This window comes from Saimiri boliviensis, chromosome 4, assembly GCF_048565385.1.
Source record: "Saimiri boliviensis isolate mSaiBol1 chromosome 4, mSaiBol1.pri, whole genome shotgun sequence".
NCBI lineage: Eukaryota > Metazoa > Chordata > Mammalia > Primates > Cebidae > Saimiri > Saimiri boliviensis.
In genome coordinates, this window is record NC_133452.1 from 17,943,999 (window position 1) to 17,963,975 (window position 19,977).

At 43.8% G+C, this 19,977-nt stretch overlaps 1 protein-coding gene across 7 annotated transcripts in view; it reads right to left on the reverse strand.

Moving 5' to 3' along the window:
* Positions 1 to 5,350: 5,350 nt before the first annotated feature.
* Positions 5,351 to 19,977, reverse strand: part of ESR1 (estrogen receptor 1) — a 441,625-nt gene continuing 426,998 nt past the window's right edge. For 5 of the 7 annotated variants that reach the window (XM_074397268.1, XM_074397267.1, XM_074397266.1 and 2 more), the window contains 2 exons: positions 14,389 to 14,572; positions 5,351 to 9,922 (listed from right to left, as the gene is read on the reverse strand). In XM_074397268.1, the coding sequence (XP_074253369.1) occupies positions 9,688 to 9,922; positions 14,389 to 14,572 (419 nt within the window). In that variant the 3' untranslated portion in view covers positions 5,351 to 9,687. The remainder of the gene's footprint in view (positions 9,923 to 14,388; positions 14,573 to 19,977) is intronic. The other 2 variants (XM_074397270.1, XM_074397271.1) reach the window with 2 other exon arrangements.

Consider the following 19,977-nt stretch of genomic DNA (forward strand, 5'->3'; position numbering starts at 1 on the left):
CCACATTCATGTAGTGAGGATAACAGTTCCTAGTTCATCAGCTTTCCATAGATGCCAGGTGCTTTCACTGTGGGCTGTGGTCTCTTCCTGGGCCATGAGATGGTCTTGTGGGAGACCATCTCATGGCCCAGGAACAGGGGGAGGGTGAGCCTGGCCTGGAGACTGTCAGAGACTGAAGCAGGCCCTGCTGCTAGTGAGCATGCCACCATTGTGGGCTTTAAGGTCTCAGGTCATCAGCTAGAAATAGACCTCCTCCTGTTGCCAAGGTACAGAGGAAAATCACTCCTCAGCAGGAAGCGGAGGCAAGAAAAGGGCCTGGTATGACCTCAGAAACCAAGACCACTGGCACCACTAGGCCTCAGGAAGATGGCAGAAGTGCTCCTCAAGCTTCTCTACCCAGCAGCCACCCACCAGAAAGACCCAGGACTTGAGTGGCATAGCTTTCAGTATCCTGTCCAATGGGCCATATGAAATAACCCCTTTTTCATTAAAAGTTCATATGACCTCTAATCCCAGCACTTTTGATGAAATAACCCCTTTTTCATTAAAAGTTCATATGACCTCTAATCCCAGCACTTTGGGAGGAAGAGGTCAAGAGATCAAAGTCAAGAGATCAAGACCATCCTGGTCAACATGGTGAAACCCTGTCTCTACTAAAAAAATACAAAAAATTAGCTGGGCATGGTGGTGCGTGCCTGTAATCCCAGCAACTCAGGAGGCTGAGGCAGAATTGCCTGAACCCAGGAGGCGGAGGTTGCGGTGAGCCGAGATCGCGCCATTGCACTCCAGCCTGGGTAACAAGCGAAACTCTGTCTCAAAAAAAAAAAAAAAGTTCATATGAGTTTTTCCTTCTCCTCAGAAAATGTGAACACTTGTTTCAATGAGATTTTTTTTCAATCTTTTATTTTAGGTTCAGGAGTACATGTGCAGGTTTGTTATTCAGGTAAATGTGTGTCATGGGGGTTTGGTGCCTTCACTGTGGGCTGTGGTCTCTTCCTGGGCCATGAGATGGTCTTGCGGGAGTTTAAGCTGTAAAGATTCCTGAGTATTTCCACATTTCCAACCAGAAAGAAAATGTTTCAATATCCAGGGCCCCAGACCACAGGCTGGAGGGGAGGAGAGAAGGGCAGAGAGAGGATACAGGCAGCAGCAGGAACCATGTCCATGTCCCTTTCCCTGGCAGCTGCTTTACATATGGTCTTGGTCCCTCGAGGATGCCAGGCACAGACCGGTTTTGGGGCTCAACCCCAGTGAGGGAAGCACTTGTGATAAAATAAACAGATAATTTTATCATGCAGGTATTAAGCCTAGTACCCACTGGTTATTTTTCCTGTTTGTCTCCCTCCTTCCACCCTCTGCCCCACAGTAGGCCACAGTGTGTGTTGTTTCCCTCCATGTGTCCCTGTGTTCTCATCATTTATCTTCCACTTATAAGTGAGAACAGGCAGTATTTGATTTTCTGTTTCTGCCTTAGTTTACTAAAGATAGTGGCTTCCAGCTCCATCCATGTTCCTGCACAAAACAAGATCTCATTCTTTTTTTATGGCTGTATAGTATTCCATGATGCATATATGGCACATTTTCTTTATACAGTCTACCACTGATAGGCATTACATGCAAAACTAACATTCACTCTGTTCCTTGAATAAAATGTTATAGGTACTCAGTAACTCTCAGTAATTCCTAGGAAACTCAACCCTAGTCTAAGAAGTCCACTCATGTTTAAAGTCAGAAAGACTAATTTCATGTCTGCCATTCACAAGATTTCTGACCTTTCAAAGTTACTTAACTGTCTTAGGCTTCAGTTTCCTCATCTGTAAAATATAATAATTTATCCTTACACAGTAGCTGTGAGGATTACCTGAAAAAAGTGATGTAAAACTGGTACCTAGCTTTTGTGCGTATGAATGTGTGTGTGTATGTTGTCTCAGAGTAGAAAGAAAAATCAAAGCTCATTCCATCTGCTGTGGGAGGCTTTTCAATAACATTGTAGCTTCATTGCTGTGGATCCATGCAGAGGTGCCTTCTGTTGCAGGAAATTCTCCCCAACCTTGTCTTCAACAGGTCCCCCAAATTATCTATAGGCAGTTCTGTTAGAAAGTATATCTCTGTCTTGAATGAATATCTTTTCTGTGGTCTCAGCTCCGCTCTTCTAGGGTATTTACAAATATTGTCATTGTAAGCCACCATGAACCTGAACTTAAAACTAGCTTCTTAATGCGTATAGTCCAAATAATGAAAACGATGAAAATTTATTTCTTCAAGGCATCTGATGTAGTTTGGATCTGCGTGCTCATCAGCTCTCAGGTCAAATTGTAATCCCTAGTTGGAGGTGGGAGGTGACTGGATCCTGGTGGTGGAGTTTTCCTGAATGGGTTAGCAGCATCCCCTCAGGTAGTATCCTTGTGATAGTGAGTGAGTGAGTTACTGTGAGATCTGGTTATTGAAAAGTGTGTCGTGCCTCCCCACCTCTCTCCCAGCCAAGTAAGAAGTACCTGCTTCCCCTTCACCTTCCACCATGATTAACAGTTTCTTGAGGCCTCCCCAGAAGCCCTGCAGATGCTGCCATCCTTCCTGTACAGCCCGCAGAACCGTGAGCCAATTAAACCTCTTTTCTTTATAAATTACCCAGTCTCCGGTATTTCTTTTTAGCAGTGTGAGAGTGGACTAATACAGTATACATGCTATGTTTTTAGAGAAGCAAATCTAAACATGGTAATTCTGAATTTAAATGTCTCCAAAGGCTTAAGGCTACCTAACACTGGAGAATGTGATCTTTACCCAGCATGTAATCAGGCCCCACTCAGGCATCCCTACATTGAGACACTGCAATAGGTACATTTAAAATCTCAATAGATTGCTAAGTATTCTCTCCAAACCTTGCTGATCACCAGAAATAACACAGGCCACATGTCAACAAGTCTGCTCCTTGGTGTTCTGACAAGGGAAATAAAGGAGGGACAAGGTATGTGGAGAGGTGAGACCCCTAGCTATGGCTGAGTGAGAGTACTGGCAAATCCTCACTCCAAAAGAAACTATAAGTTCAAAGAAAATTGACAAAAACAACCATTTCAGCACTCTGCGAGTTGATCAGAGACATCTAACAATCTGAGAAATGTTTATATTGGAAAAGTGCTGAAATTTGGGTAAGTACAGTGCAGATTGGTGGCATTCTTGCCTGGGACTGCTCCCACCCTTACCTCCCCACCATGTGGTCAGCACCAGAATAAGGCATGTAGAAAGACTGACAGTTTTGTTGCTGCAGTCACAGGAGAGCTCACTTACATTTACCAGTTTATTATCAAGGATAATGAAAAAGATACAGATGGACAAATGAAGAGATGGAGAGAGTAAGGCATGGGGGAAGGCGCGAGGAGCTTCCGTGTCCTCTCCAGGCACTCCACCTTCCAGACACCCCCAAGCGTTCGCCAATCCAGAAGCTCTCTGAACACTGTCCTCCTGGGTTTTTTATGGAGGATTCATTACATAGACATAATTAATTCCATCAATGGCCATTGATAATCTATTCAGCCATCAGCCCCTCTCCAGAGCCTCTCTAGAAGTCAAAGGGTAGAGCTGAAAGTTCCGACCCTTTTATTCAATGGCTGACTCCCCATCCTGAGGTTATCCGGGAGCCCGCCAGGAGCTGCCTCATTAGAACAAAAGAAGTTTCTATTGCCCAGGAAATTCCAAGGGATTTGGGGGCTCTGTTTTAGAAACCAAGGTCAAAGACCAAATATTAGAACAAAAGAGCCTCCTAGCACACCTGTCTACAAGAGTTTTAGAAGTTGTCTCAGAACCTTGAGCCAGAGTCCAAATATACATTTCTTATTTTACCACAATGTCACTAAAACAATGAAAGGCAGTAAGAAGAACAGAGGAACAAAACAGACAGGAGGCAAAATGATAATAACATGGAAAATGTAAATCTAAACATATCCATCATTCTACTAAATGTAGATGTAAATTGTAGGCAGGGCAACAATAATTGCACTAAAAATAGCTACCATGGATTGAATGCTGACTATGCGCAGTACTATCCTGGGCACTTCATATGTCCACCTCTTGTAATCTTCACAGTACTGCTGTGGGGGTAAGTGCTATTCTTATTTCTATTTTAGGAATGAGGAAACCATTGAAGAGAGGGATTGAAGAACTTGCCAAGGGAATGCTTGGACAAGAAAATAAATTAGCTTCCTCGAATCCAAGTGACTCAGTGTGAAGACCCTCAACCCATCCTAATAAAGAGATGAGTCCAACATGCATTTTTGGAAGACTCTGGTAAGGGAAAAGCAGAGTTAGCCACGTTCCTTCCATACTCTCTATGAACAAACCATGTGGTCTTCATAAGAACCCTTCCAGGCAGGTGCACTGTCATCTCTCTTTACAAGTGAAGAAACTGAGGCCCAGGGAAATTAACTTGCCCAAGGTGATGCCAAAAAAAAATGGTTGAATGAGGATTCAAAGAGTAATCTAGCTGCAGAGCCTTGTGTATATTATGAGTCCTATTCCCACCCCGTCCCAATTCATCAATTAAATCAGAGGAAATGGGTAAAGGAAGCACACAGGTAGCTCTAAAAGAGGAAGGGAGCCCTGAAATGGAAACCTGGGGTGGGGGTGGATCAATTGTTTGTGGTTTACCTTCAGAATGAGGGGGAGGTTTCTATTTTAATTTAATTTAATTTTATTTTTTATTATTATACTTTAAGTTCTGGGGTACATGTGCAGAACATGCAGGTTTGTCACATAGACACGTGCCATGGTGGTTTGCTGCATCCATCACCCAGTCATCTACATTATTTCTCCTAATGTTATCCCTCCCAAAACCCCCACCCCCTGCTATCCCTCCCCTAGCTCCCCAACCCGTAACAGGCCCCAGTGTGTCATGTCCCCAAGGGAGAAGTTTTTAAGCTTAATTATATAGTTTCAGATTACTCATTGATCCATTCACTCATTCATTCATAAATAACCACTCTCAAGCATCCTTCTTCTCCCTCAAAGGGAAGGAGTTGGGGCCAGGCATTAGCAAACAGCAACTCACTTAGTCCTCACCATCATCCTGTGAATTAGGTGTTATTATTTATCATCATATTGTTGATAAGGTAGCCGAAACTCTGAAATGATCATAAACCTTGTAAGGTAAGTGGTGAAGCCAAGAGTTGAAGCCAGATCTGCCTAACCGTGGTGTCCACACACTTTCTGAAACACCTGGGAGTGTTGGGCAGAGGGAGTGAGGTGAGGAGGGGCCTTAGCATTCAGACTCACTGTGTGCTCCGATCCTTTAACCAGCTTGATTTTAGGTGATCAGTGGTGAACTGCTAGCAAGAAGTGAAGCTTACAACAAACAAACTTGTCTCTAGTTTAATTCTTTATTTGAACATCAAATAGATTGAGAAAATTGTTTACAGGTGCTCGAGCATCCTGCTGGATTCTTTTTCAAAGTGCAAAAGAGGTTTACAAGTGTGTTTCATTAAACAAAGCAAAGCTGCGACAAAACTGAGTCACGTCAGTAATAGTATGCATCAGCAAAAGGGCATATTAATCCATCAAACACAATTTGGCATTTGAGCCTTTTCCCATAAAACAAGAGCTCTACACTGAAGAGTATGTAGTGCACGAAAGCATTGTTTATCACCTGTGAGAGAACATAAACCGGCATAATGTCACTTATTAATTCAAGTCTCTATAACCAATGACCTCTTTGAATGCAAAGGGGTCTGTGTCTCAGGCACCTGCTCATGGGACAATGTGTTATTTCTAGGTTGCACAGCTCTAAACACACACACTGACGATGGGGTTTGGAACATGGCAGCATTTACATATTTTAAAAGTTCAGGCACAATTGGATGCAAAAAAAAAGAATAGAAATTTTTCTTGAATCTCAAAAGACAGTGCAAAATTGAAGTGCCATAATAGAGGCAGCAATTACTTAGAAAACAATTTTAAATGACTAAAAACGAGGCCACACTTTAATTCAATTGGAAAGGAAATGCAGTTAGAAACAGAGCATAATAACGCTACTGAAAAGATGGATATTTGGGACCACAGTTCATTTGCTTCAGTTGAGAGTAAGTTTTCAGGGGATTAACCTGGGAATGGTGCAGAGTCATCTAGATCACCCTCCCAAGACCTGCACCAAAGAGAATGATGGTCGCCTTTTGAGCTACTGTATGACTCTATTTGCCTTTCACACAACTAGCTTCCCCAAGCAGATCTGCCTGTGAATATTAGACATGACTATGGTGTTAGTGATGATTCCCAGTACCCACAGTCCCTCTCATCATTAGAAAGTATGAATAGGAAAGGATTTGTAATCAGTGTCATGCAGGGGAGAGAGTACCCTAAGCCAATGGCCTAAATCAATGGCCATCTCAACCTATAAGATTTCAAGATGAGACCACATTAATGTGATCAAAAGTAAATTATCAGTAAGTCCCTTATTTGTTCAGCCCCCAAAAGGCATGGAATATGGCATGGTTCAACATAACTGCAAGGTTACTAGGGAAGTCAAATCAAAGACTGCACTTCCTTAGGGGTTAGATTTTGCAACCTACATTGATAGGGTCTTCTCTTTGGATGACCTAGCCTCTCATAATTGCTGCATTGATGGCATTACAGAATCAGTACGGCAAGCTAGGCAATGGGTAAAATAAACACAGACCACTAGCTATTCCTTGGACTTTACTGCTGATGTTCTTTCTTCTCTAGAACTGAAGCTGCTATTTTAGAAATGGCTGTAAATGGAGCTAGTTTATTTGTGGTGTCCAGGGCAGAAGTGGACTACTGAACCCTGATGCACACCCCAGGTGCCAGAATTAATTTGCCTCCAAATACTTTCAATATTTTTCTTATTATATTTGCCATTTCCCAAATTCCTGAATCCACTTCCCCACCATACCCTGAGCCCCCAGATAAATCACATCTTTTAAATTTTAACTTGCCTCAGAGCGGGGGAAAAGCAGAGGCAAGAGTTTTCTATCCTATTCCTACACCCAATACCAACATCAGCTGGAAACTATCTGCTGTCCATTAGTGGCACTTCAAGTAAGAATACAAAGAGATTTCCAAAGTTGCTGGAGACCCCTGGGCTAACATTTCAGTCATCTGATGTTCTCTGCCCATTTCAAACATAGTAGTATCTTAACATGAATACAAACACATTAAATGAATAATGTAAAACCTTCCACTGTATAATTGTTTGGCTTTAGCTGGTATTACATCATCTAGTCCTAGAAATTTTTTTTGTTTTATTTTAATTTTTTTAAAAGAAAATCTAAGTATAAACATTAAAAAGAACCCACTGACCCATTAGCTACTGTCCAAAAATATTACTACTGATATTTTGGTAAAAGCAAAATTAGCTGCCCTGAATAATTTTCCTTTTCAGGCATAATCTTTGCTACATTAAGATTGTCTGTCATTCAACATCCAACAATAGGCATCTGGATTAGTGCTATTTTGTCTACTGTGGATACAAAAGTTGATATGAAATGTGATCTTCATTTAAATGAATAATCACCAGGCTTTAGGCATCAGTGACTGTATACATGACAAGGTAGCTTGAAAAGTATACAAAAAAACTAAATATTTTTCCTTGGCTTTTGCATGTTAACCCAGTCAAATTAAATCCAGAACAAAATTACTACATTCAATTGTCTGATAAACAAGCAATGTAATTTCAAAAAAATATATATTATACTATATAAGGTGCTTCTTAAACAAACTAAGGTGCTTCTTAAACAAACAGCAACAAAAGAATTATGTTCTTAAACTTATTCTTAACACAGATACATAAAATTGTCCCCAAATTTAAGTGCACATAAAAACTTTTTTCTTTTTTTTTTTTTTTTCTTTTTTTTTTTTTTTTTTTTTTTTTTTTTTTTTTGCCTTCCCAGATTCTCAGTCCTTTGGTGATCACTTAACTGGACAATCAGAAATTAATAAAATCCACTTTTCCAAACAAGACATACCAAGAGAAGCCCTAGCAGCTCACCTGGGTCATTGGCTAACACATACATCACCTCTCCATAGGGTTTGAATTATAGGCAATACGGTCACCCCGGAGAAAAATCAAACACTCTTTTTTGTTACGAAAAAAGGAAGTAACCCATAATTGTGCTAGAGAAGCAAAGGCCCAGGGAAGGCTGCCCTGTGGCTGGAATGAGCCTTTCTTTTTTAGCCCATAGGTCAAAGGAAATTGAAGGAAATGAGCTAGCAGGCGGGGAGACAATGGGGAGGGGAGAAAGGGGGTATTTTCTTCTCAAAACCAAACCCTGATTTTGGATTAGCTCTGAACAACCAGGGGCATATGTAATCTGACCAGGACCCAGTCAGCCTGAGTAGTGACATCAACGGTCCCCACCCTCTTCCCCTGCCCCTGGGTGCTGGGCCAATTGTAGGAACACAGTTGTCTATGGCAGCTGTGACAGCTACTTCTTCCAATCAGGGCCACGCTGGGAAATGAAGAAGAGCTGGACTACCCCAGAGATCCCAGGGCAGCCCCAAAAGGCAATGAAGGGTCTGCAAGGAATGTTACTAGGTAGCTGCAGCCTGCGGCAGGGCCACCCTGAGCAAGTCTGGCTGTGCCTCAGAACTGTATCCAGTTTCTGCCCTGCTTTCCCTCTTGTTCTCTAGTAGCCACAACGATCCTGCTCATGCACTGTTTGGCTCCATGCCCCAGGGCTAAATGCATCACCGGGGCCCCTGCTCCTTTAAACTACCTTTTACCTTCATCATGCATCGCCACAGTGAAAAGTCCACCGCTGTGTAAGGCACACACATGTTGGAAAGATCCAAGCACAGCGCCCACCAGAACAGGTCCTGAAGCTGACTTTACTGCATGTTTAGGAAAGGAGGGCTTCCTTTTATAACACAAAAGTAAAAACAAAAAATCAAGAACTCATCCCTCATATAGGGAGACTTAAGTAAGATCAACTTGCTGCTTTCCATAGGTCCATGGGAAGCACGCGTTAACTGGAACCCACGACTGGAAAGCCAGTGGCAGAGCTTTCGGTACATCTGAAGCTGCAGTGCATCAAGTTAAAATAGTCTTGTCTACTAGGGTATCTGCCTTCGTTGTGTGCCTCTTGTATTCCTATAGGGGAAATGAATTGAAAATCACCAGATACTCTGCTACGGTTATATAAAAGCTTTAAGGTGTACCACTTTCATAAAATGATGCATTGCCATAGGAATAAAAGAGGATGCTAAAATAAACCCTTGACCTAGCTTACTCCAAGTCGCCAATTAAAGGAGCCACTTTAAATTCTTTGCTGTGGCTTATTCTTACAGCCATTTAAAAAGTGCTTATCAGAGGCAAAATGACTGCTCTCCAGGCCTGGGTCTCTACAAGTAGCTTAAATGCACAGAGTCATCTGATCCCCAATCCACAGACTGAGTTCAGCTGTGAAGAGCTACAGGAATCTTCACGCTTAGTAACATAACAAAGGGGGAAAGAGCGCTATTATGAAGATTTAGCCCTGGAATCCCTTTGGCTGTTCCCAACAGAAGACGACAGATGTGCCACTAAGACCGGAGCAAGCAAGTGAATGGCCACTCATCTAGAAAGCCGTTGGTGGTGGATGCATGCTGGAGTGTATGCAGGAGACAGAATTTGGCTAAAGTGGTGCATGATGAGGGTAAAATGCTGCAGGGGTTCTCTGACCCTTGCGGGGAGCCGGGGAGCTCTCAGATTGTGGTGGGGAAACCCTCTCCCTCCCCCGTGATATAATACTTTTGCAAGGAATGCGATGAAGTAGAGCCTGCAGTGGCCAAGTGGCTTTGGTCCGTGTCCTCCATGGGCACCCCTGTGCGGTTAGTGGGTGCGTGGAGGCGGTGGGCGTCCAGCATCTCCAGCAGCAGGTCATAGAGGGGTACCACGTTCTTGCACTTCATGCTGTACAGATGCTCCATGCCTTTGTTACTGTGGGTGGGAAGACACAGAAAGGACCACTTTAGAGCCAACCGGAGCTCCAGAAGGGCTGAAATCCCTAGAAGGGGAAGGAAGACGAACTCTCACGACACTTACTAGCCAATGTTTCTTCCTGTTTAAAGACTCATTTTAGGATGGCAGCTGGGAAAGCTGAGGGCTTTCAGAGGCCCTGATCTGGAACTCATCGCTATGTGGTTTTCATGTCCCACCTCCTACGAGGGCAGTCCCACCCTCACACTCTCCCTGCAGCCACTTTCAGGGTATTTGCTATGCGGGTGACTTCCATGGCCTTCCACAGCCTCAAATGAGATCCTGTTCCCCTCTAATACGATCCAAATGCCTTCAGGTAGGATTGCCAGTGCATCTAAAAGGAGAACGTGAGATTTCCAGCCAAGCAGGGGTGAGTATTTTAAATGTGTAACGCAGTTCAAGATCAAGATACTCCCTTGTTAGATCTCTCGAGTCACTGCCCATTTAACTCAGAATACAATCTAGGGCCAGGCGCAGTGGCTCACGCCTGTAATCCCAGCACTTTGGGAGGCCGAGGCAGGTGGATCATGATGTCAAGAGATTGAGATCATCCTGGCCAACACGGTCAAACCCTGTCTCTACTAAAAATACAAAAAAATTAGCTGGGCGTGGTGACACGCGCCTGTGGTCCCAGCTACTTGGGAGGCTGAGGCAGAAGAATCACTTGAACCCAGGAGGCGGAGGTTGCAGTGAGCTGAGATTGTGCCACTGCATTCCAGCCTGGTGACAGAGCAAGACTCTGTCTAAAAAAAAAAGCATACAATCTAAATGTCTTTCCACGCTCTATCAGGCCCAAGGGGTCCAGCTTCCATCCACTTCTCCAAGCTCTTCCTACCTGTCTCCCCTAACCCACTCTCTTTAGCCACACTGATTTTTGGGCTTCCCTTAAAAAAACTAATCTCTCCCAAGACTTAGGGGACCTGCACTTGTTATTCCTACTTCCTGGGATGCATCTCCCTCCCGTCTTCAAATGCCACCTTCTCGGAAAGGCCCACTGCTACCCAGTGGCAGCAGCCTCATGCCTCTGCCATCTCCTTCCTCTTTCACACTGTTCTGTTTTTCTCATCACACTTATCGCTACCTGAATGTCTCCTTTTTATTTATTTGTGTCTGTTCTCCTCACCTCTAAACACACACATGCACACACTCACACTCCGTGCGAATTCCTGGAGAAGCAGGCTTTATCCTGCCCTCTGCTAAGCCTAAAACAGTGCCCAGAACTTGGTTAATGTTCAGGAAAAAGGGGGGAGATGGGCACAGGGAAATGTAGGCGAATGGCATTCTCCTTTCCCTACTCTCCTCCTCTGCTGTCTTCCACTAGCCACAATTCTGCTGTCCCTACCACGCTACTGCTGGTGGGAGTTGTGGGGAGAACAACTATTACCTAGCTTGAAATTTCAAGAGAATGTCTCAGAAAAATTTGTGTTTTTAGTAGGGGACAATTCAGCTCAAGTTGGAGACCTGCCATGAAAACACAGCATCAGAGCTATTCGGGGCCTACAATATGATCTGAATTACTTGTTTAAGTGTTGATTTTTAAATTTTTTTTCATTTAAAATGCCGTAAAAGTTAAATGCCCCCTGGATCTGCCAGTGTCTTCCTCCCGCAAACTGATGATTCACATTTACAGTTGGATGAAAGCTGGTATTAAATTCTCTGCGTAGCAACATATGTCTGGGGCCAAGATTATTTAACAAAATAGACTTCTGTGATTTAGATTGGCTGTAGTGAGGAACTGAAATATTGTTGTGTGTGTGTGTGTGTGTGTGTGTGTGTGTGTGAGAGAGAGAGAGAGAGAGAGAGAGAGAGAGAGAGAGAGAGAGACAGAGACAGAGATAGAGACAGAAAGAAAGAGGGAGAGAGGGTTCAAAGCTTTCAGTAGAATAGCAACCTCTCTCCAGCTTTTCATACTATTCCAGCAGAAACTCTTCAGAGCTTTCTCCCTGCTGCTGCCCTCTGCCAGACGTGGCCAGTAAAATCACCCAGGGTTGTATATTTAGTGCAGATTTACTTGGTATTAACTAGCTAGGCTTGCTAATGCTGACAAGCAGTTAATGGATTTGAAAATTCAGCAATTCCTATCAACAAATAAAAACATTCAACCGCAAAGTATTGAATCTACAATATCACTGAAATTCCTAGCTCAGAGTCAAAGCTAATATGTTTTCTTCCAGGGTAAGGTTATACTCTCAGCCAGGGATTTTGGCATCTAATCCATTCATAGCTTCCCTCTCTATAATATTCATCAAAAGGAAAAGGAAAGATACTCTGAATGCAGTCACCTACTCTACCTGACAGCTGTGATTCCTTCGTCTGTTACACAGGGATCCTTGGGGAACCCTGAGAACAAAGATTGCAATCACCTTCTTACCAAGTAGAAGCCAAATTCACAAGGCAGGTAAAAGCCTTCCATGAATCATTTGTTCATTCATTCATTCCCTCATTTGTTTGTTCATTCACTCAGTAGTAATGTTGTGAGTGTATACCATATATAAGTCTTCATATATGGCACTTTGAGTGATACAAAGAAAATAAGACACATCTATTTTCCCAAGAGCTAATAATTTTTTAAGGGTGTCTCTGGAAAGGGTGGTGCCCAGGACTTTAATGGAACAAACTTCTTGCCATCTGAATCATGATCTCAAAATTGAAAGTCCCTTAAAAATAATCAAATCCAACCTCTTTCAGACATCATAGACCTTCTCTCATAGCCACTTAGAGAAGGAATCTCTTTCATTCCTAGGGTCCTGGTGTAAGCCCAAGGTCATGTAGGCTTCATCACCCATGAGTACATGTCCTTCTAGTGATATCGCTTGATATCATCATTGTGGCTTCATCACCCATTGGTACCTGTCCTTCTAGTGTCATCACTTCCAATCATTATTGTGGCCCTGCTGGAGTCTGCAATAAAGAACCCACCATTCTCCCCATCTCTTCCCGGCAGATGAGGTCTACTTATGAGAATGGTATCCACTAAGCTTTTGGCTAGCCACATTGCAAAACAATGGAATGGAAATGAGTCCACTGTCACCTTTTGGCATAGACTCTATTTTCTCTGCTGATGTCCTTCTTAGCTGTTACAGAAAATATTTGTTGAGTATTTCTTATGTGCTCTGCACCATGCTAGGTGATACTGGGTACACAGAGTAAGCAAGCCAGATTGCAATGCTGGCTTACAGAGTTGTCAGTCTAAATGGGCAGAACAATAGTAAAATGGGTAGAAACCACAGAGAAGAACAGGGTGTAAGTTATAACTACTTCTTAAGGGTTAGGAGATGCTTCTGGCAAGGAGTGAGATCTGAGCTGTGATAGGTTAGATTATTGCTCAGAAATATTCACTTCCCCAGCAACATGTCCAAATTTGACTTTGGGCTCCCCACATGCTTGCTTGGCCAACGAAATGTCAGTGGATATGAGTTAAAGAGTAAAATGCATTTGCCCAGACAGGATCACTTTCTGGTGCCCCTGCTGTTGCTATGAGAACATGTCCCAGCAAACATATGGGTACAAGGAGGATAGGAGATGTGAGACATGGAGCAGAGTCATCCTGGCCTCAAGCAGCTGCCTCCCAGATGTGTGAGTGAGCCCAGCTGAGGACAAGAGGGCTGCCCAACAATCTGAAGCCTGAATAACCTCCCAGATGACTCATCCAGCAGTCAGCTATTATGGCTAGAGCTCAGATACGAGGAAGTCCTCATAAGCTAAGTGAAGGCTGAGTCATAAGGAGTAATACAAACACAGTGATAGGGTTTATACTTTAACCTAAAGGTAATGAGAAACCACTGAAGGGTTTTAAGCAGGAGGATGACATCAGATTTGGATCCAGAAGGATTACTCTAGACACATCATGGAGTATGATCTAGAAAGGATCTAGATTAAAGGTGGGGATACATGTTTGGTAGCTGGCAGAGAAGTCCAGCAGAAAATGATGGTGACTTAGACTAGGGTAATGGCAATGGGGGTGACCAGACGGGGTTCAACAGATATGAAAGAGTTAACACTGACTCTCTGTGAGGCATCTGGCCCCAGGGTCTCTCATTTAGGATATCTGAGTGTAAACAGGGACCATAACAGATGTTCCCAGTGTCTTCAGGGAATGTGTGGGCTCACAGACTTCTCCTGATTGGCTCCCCCCTCCTGTTTCCATACCACACCCAATCTCTAGACCCCTGCCAGAAAGCACATGCTTTAAACCAAGCATAAGTATCACTTCCTCTATGCCTTCTCTGACACCTGCCCCATGACCCATACACATTTAAAATCTCTCTCTTCTGTCCTCCCATAGCATTTATGCTTATTCTGTACCAGGAACTGTCACAAGTACGTTCTCCATATGCAGGTGTCAGTTCTTCCCGGCCAGCTGTCACATAGGTTTGGGAGCATGTTTTCTTTATGTCTCTTTTGTAGGAAGCCCGCAGATGCCTCACCTCATGTGCCTGATGTGGGAGAGGATGAGGAGGAGCTGGGCCAGCCGCCGGTGCTGCTGCTGCAAGGTCAGGCCTGCCTTGGCCATCAGGTGGATCAGAGTGTCTGTGATCTTGTCCAGGACTCGGTGGATATGGTCCTTCTCTTCCAGAGACTTCAGGGTGCTGGACAGAAATGTGTACACTCCTGAATGCGCAGAGAGAGAGTGAGAGAGACAAGCTCAAAGAGGATGAGGTCTAGGAGACCCAGAGTGTTCATGGGATGTAATAATGAGCCAGTGCCCTTCCCTAGCACAGAAATCTGGCAATGTGGATGTTCTGGACCCATTTGAAACTGAATTACAATGTAAAATTCCTAATGCATATGCAAGTCTCAGAGCACCAGAAAACCAAGGGGGGCTCCTTTGTGTGAGCCAGGACCCACAAAGGGGCTGTTAGCCTTGGGACTGTCATGGCCACATGGGCCATGCTTTCTCAGACAGGTCTGACACCAACATGAATTGTTCATGTAATGTAATTGACCATGTAATTGACAAACTTGTGAGCAGCCACTGTTGTTCCTTTTCACATCAAGGAACTAAAGGACAGAGAAAGTCAGTAACCTGCTGGGGAACTCAGATAGTAGGTAGGCAGAGCTTAGATGGAAGATAATCTGCTGACTCCACATCTGGTAATGATAAAGGAGACGCTCTCTTGGGAGATGTGTGAAACTCGTGGTGAGAGTCAGAGAATGATGAGCAATTCGCTAAGTGATTGGAGGGTGATTTTTCCAAGTAAGATTTCTGTTTTAGATCAAATTTGAAGTCTAAGCACTTTCCACCCTCAGCAGAAAAGTGTATGACATGGATGGGTATAGGCCACCTTGAAAATCACTTTTTTACAGCCACATGTACTTTTCCTCTCTTGCCTGTTTTCTGAAATACATCCTGCTCTCTAGGCCACAGATAGACCCGGGACAGAAGGTGCGACCATCACAGTGCCCGGTGCTTCTGGAAAGTAGTAGCCTCAAGCCAGAAAATAAGAGCCTATTTCTGAGATTGTATATGAGGTTGTGAGATAGACGTTCTTTCCCCTAGCATTGCGAAACTGGGAGGCTGAGACTACAGGGCTCTGAATGGCCCTCTTCCCAGCACATGGAACTCCTGTCTGCAGAAAGGAACCTACTGACAACAAGCAGAGGTGATAGTATGTTTGGGGGGGGGGAGGAGAGAGGTGGGAGAGAGAGAGAGAGAGAGAGAGAGAGAGAAAGAGAGAGAGAGAGAGAAGAGAAGAGAGATCCAGGTAGTAGGTAGTAGTCACAAGGTCTTAATTCTTACGTTTTTTTATTTGACCTTTAACCTTTCATATATCCTTCCTAACACATGTATCAATGAATCCCCTTTTTGCTTAACATAATGTGAGTTGGATTTCTGTCACCTGTAGCTGAAAAAAGTCTATTAAAAGCAGTTGTGACCTCAACCCAAGGGCAGGAAGAAAGTGAGTGACGGTGAGGTGAGATGTACTGAGAACAAGAGATGGGCAGAATGAAACAGGCTTTTTGGGGACTACAAGGATGCATTTTCCAATATTCCAGAAATAAACTCCATCCTGCGTAACCACACTCCTTGCAGGGAGCAATGACAGTATTTTTGTTTTCCAGATTATGTGTATTTATAGCAACACTTTTTTGGTCATACCACTATTCAGCCCATTGACCATCTCACAAATCCATTTCTTCTGCCCTCTCGCCTTCCTCATCAGCACCTTCAAGAGCTAAATGTTCCCAAGTTTATCAATCCCTGACTTTATGGGGATAACATGGTGACAAGTTACTGCTCACGTAGCAGTTCGTAGGTTGGGAATGGGAGAAACACCTACAGAGAGGAACTTACAGTAAACAGAGTTGTAATTGCCTAAATGGAAAATGGCTAAGCTTTAAAACAAACATAACAATAACAACAAAACCAGAATGGTTGGGATCTTGACTTCCATGTAGTTGAATAGGATTCAACTTTCAGTGTAGCTTTTGGTACCCTGGGGCACTCTGATCTAAAGCAAACAGCACAGAATGAGTAAGCAGCAGAGAGACAGCAGGCTAAGAAGGAAATTGCTGAATTACTTCACTTGTATTCCATGTGGGCTGTTGGTAGAGAAAAAATGTGTCTATCAGAAAAATGGGCAAACATCCTGTGGCCGGGGTGTTGGCCTGGAGGTGGCAGACAGTAGAGAGTGTGCACTGGGGATTAGGGCTGGGAGGGCCTCAGCTGACCTTCCCTCATCTCTGCCTCTCACAGTCCTCTGTGTCATCAAACACAGTGCAGCCTCACATCGCCTAGAGCCCCTGCCCCGGCTGGATATCCTAGGAACCCGCCCAAGCCACAGAGTTGACTTAGTCCAACTTGGCTGATGTACTTTCTACCAATTTCCTTTCTTATTCCCACCCAGGATGCCGGCCTTATTCACCAATAATCCCTTTCTTCTTCAAGGAAACCACATAACAGAGACTCAAACGGCTTGGAGGTCCCTGCGTGGGAAGGTGACATGTGTGTATCACTTCTCTTCTTATTGTTTACACAGTGCGAAGGCACACTGTGCTGGGACCTCAGTGACCCCGAGAGTTGGCATTTCTCCATGACTTTGCCAGTGGAGGTCAAAGACATGGCACTCAGCCTCTGAGGAGTGACATTTTTTCTTGGGCTTGCAATGTTCCATCGCCTTAAGGTGCTTGTGGGTTCCTTCCTCCAGCATGCACTTACTGAGAACCTAGTATATGCATGACTATGTTAAAGGTTCCAGGCCTTCCTTCCTTTCAAGTGTTAATGTTTTAAGAGCAGATATTGCCTACAGAGAGAGTGTTCTTACACGGACTCTCAGGGTGCAGGCCATTTGCAGAACAAGCCTGTTTTTCTAGTCCTGTTTTGGCATCAATACAGCTTATCATCTCATCCTTGTCAGCAGATGCTTCCTAGCTGTGCAAATACACTGAGAAATAAAAATAGGGTCCCTTTGAAATGCCAATAGTTGATAACAGCAGCCATCTTCGTTCTGGACTTTTCTGGCAAAATGCAGTCCATGTTTGCTGCCTGTTGCCCTTCAGGGCCCATTTGGGAGAAACAGTAGAAATCCAGATTCCCAGAATGCTTCATGTGCTTTGGCAACCGCTGCTAAAGAGCAAGAGCAAAACAGGGTGCTGGTAACTTCCACATCCCAGGTGGTCTCTGCCACCCTGGACGGCCACACCACTGTGCCCAGCAGCACAGAGCAAGTGAGCAGACCATGAGGGTCTTTGAAAATATTCTTGCAACGAGGCAGGCTTTTGCAACTCTGGAGGCTGCTCCACATCCCCAAGATGGAAACAAAAAAACTATATGTCATTATCCAAGTCTTGAAGTGCTGTCAGCAAGTCTGAGCTTCCAGACTCCATGGGGGGGTACATCTCAGTGTCCTGGAGAAGTGAGAGGTGCTGATGCCTATGGCTTACTAGATGCTTGAGGACAAACTCTTCAAGCCAGGCCAGATTTTCTTTCTGTTCCTGAAGGAAGGATGTGACAGCAGACCCTGAGAGAGTCCTTCAGTCTGTCACAGCTTGATCAAAAAAGGAATGACTCAAAGGAAAAAGTGAAGAAAATTCCTGAAGTCACAGTTTAAGTAGTCTGTACTGGAAAGCTGCCACTCGGCTTGGAGAAGGAGGGGCCTTCAGCATTCACACAGGTCTTAGGGATGAGTCACATGGCAGACTTTCGCCTTTCAGGTGCTCCACTGGGGACTCATTCTACAACCAAATAGCACGTTTGCTCAAAAGTGCCACTGAAGCTGCCGGTCCGATGAACACCACGTTTGTTCTGTGCTTCTCCTATGATTGTGGTCCTTCCTGGGAGTGGCACCATCCCGAACAGGGTGTTTGAGCCGCCTGAGGCTGCTGCTGTCACTTTGTGGGAGGGGCTCTACTGGATGTCCCACAATATGCAAGGCAGTCCCAAACAGTGAAGGATTTGTTCCAGTTCCCACACCTCTCAAATGCCCTACTGAACTAAATCTACTACAGATAAAAATCTATAGTGGGTGGGCTCAGTGGCTCATGCCTGCAGTCCCAGCACTTTGGGAGGCCAAGGTGGGTGGATCACTTGAGGTGAGGAGTTCAAGACCAGCCTGGTCAACATGGTGAAACCCCATCTCTATGAAAAAAACAAAGATTATCCAGGTGTGGTGTCCGGTGCCTGTAATCCCAGCTACTCGGGAGGCTGAGGCAGGAGAATCGCTTGAACCCAAAAGGTGGAGGTTGTAGTGAGCTGAGATCACACCACTGCACTCCAGCTTGGGCGACAGAGAGAGACTCCATCTCAAAAAAAAAAAAAAAAAAAAAAAAAAAAAATGTTGTGAAAAGTTTTGAAAAGCTCTCAAATGGCTGTACCCAAAAGGTCCAGAATATTGAACTGGTTATAGAGAAGGAAGTTTAAATGGAATATGTTTTTTCCAAATTATTAAATAGCTTATTCACTTTACACACGTTGGCAATTGAAGGTATTATGTCAGCTTTGCAACCACGCATTTAATTGAAATGATTTCAGTGCAGTTGTACAGTACTACAGAAACAACACAATTGGATGTCAATACATAGAGAGGAGAGGTAAGAGCCCAACAAATAAAAATAGAGCCAACAATCATAAAATAGTATGCATCAATGAAATAGTTATTGCCTCCTGTATGTTTTAAAATAAATTTGTAACATGACAAGAAATCCATTTTTGTGAAATGCGCATATTAAAATTATTTTGAGGTTTGTATCTTTCTGCTTTATATTGACATTGTCTCCAGAGTTTTCCTACACACTTCTTGATAGCCTCTGATATGTTTTACTGTTTCTTTTTCCAATCTATCTTGTCTTCTCCACTGCTTATCCAAAGGATATACTCTCCAAGGCCTTGTTCAGTTCTAGAGACTGACTGAATATTTGCGTTGAATGTAGTGGGATATTAAGATAAGATAAGAAAATGTTTCTATCTACTTTGGCACTTTTTCATCTCATAACCAAGGGAATCACTTTAACAATACACTTATAATAAAGCCCGACTCATCTGCAAAATTACTTGTTCATTTTCTATTTTTATTTTACTTTCGCAGTCTTTGAATTTTCTTGGCATGTGTTTTAGCTCATTTTCTGTTACTTATAACAGTATACCTGAAACTGGGTAATTTACAAAGGAAGGAATTCATTCCTTACAGTGAAGGAGGCTGAGAAGTCAAAGGTCAAGGGGCCACATCTGTGAGGGCCTTCTTTCTGGTGGGCACTCTGCAGAGTCCCGAGGTAGCATCACATGGCAAGGGGGCTGTGTGCCAGCGCAGGTCTCTCCTCCTTCTCTTATAAAGCTACTAGTCCCACTCCTGGGATACTTCGTTAATCCATCAACCCGTTATTCTGTGAATGGATTCAACCACTCATGAGCACAGAACCTCCATGAACCAATCACCTTTTAAAGGTCCCACTTCTCATTACTGTCACATTGGAGATTAAATTTCAACATGAGTCTTGGAAATGACAAACATCCAGACCACAGCAGCATATTTTTCCTGATTGATTTTATTTTTCTCTCCTTTTATCCTACACAAATGGGT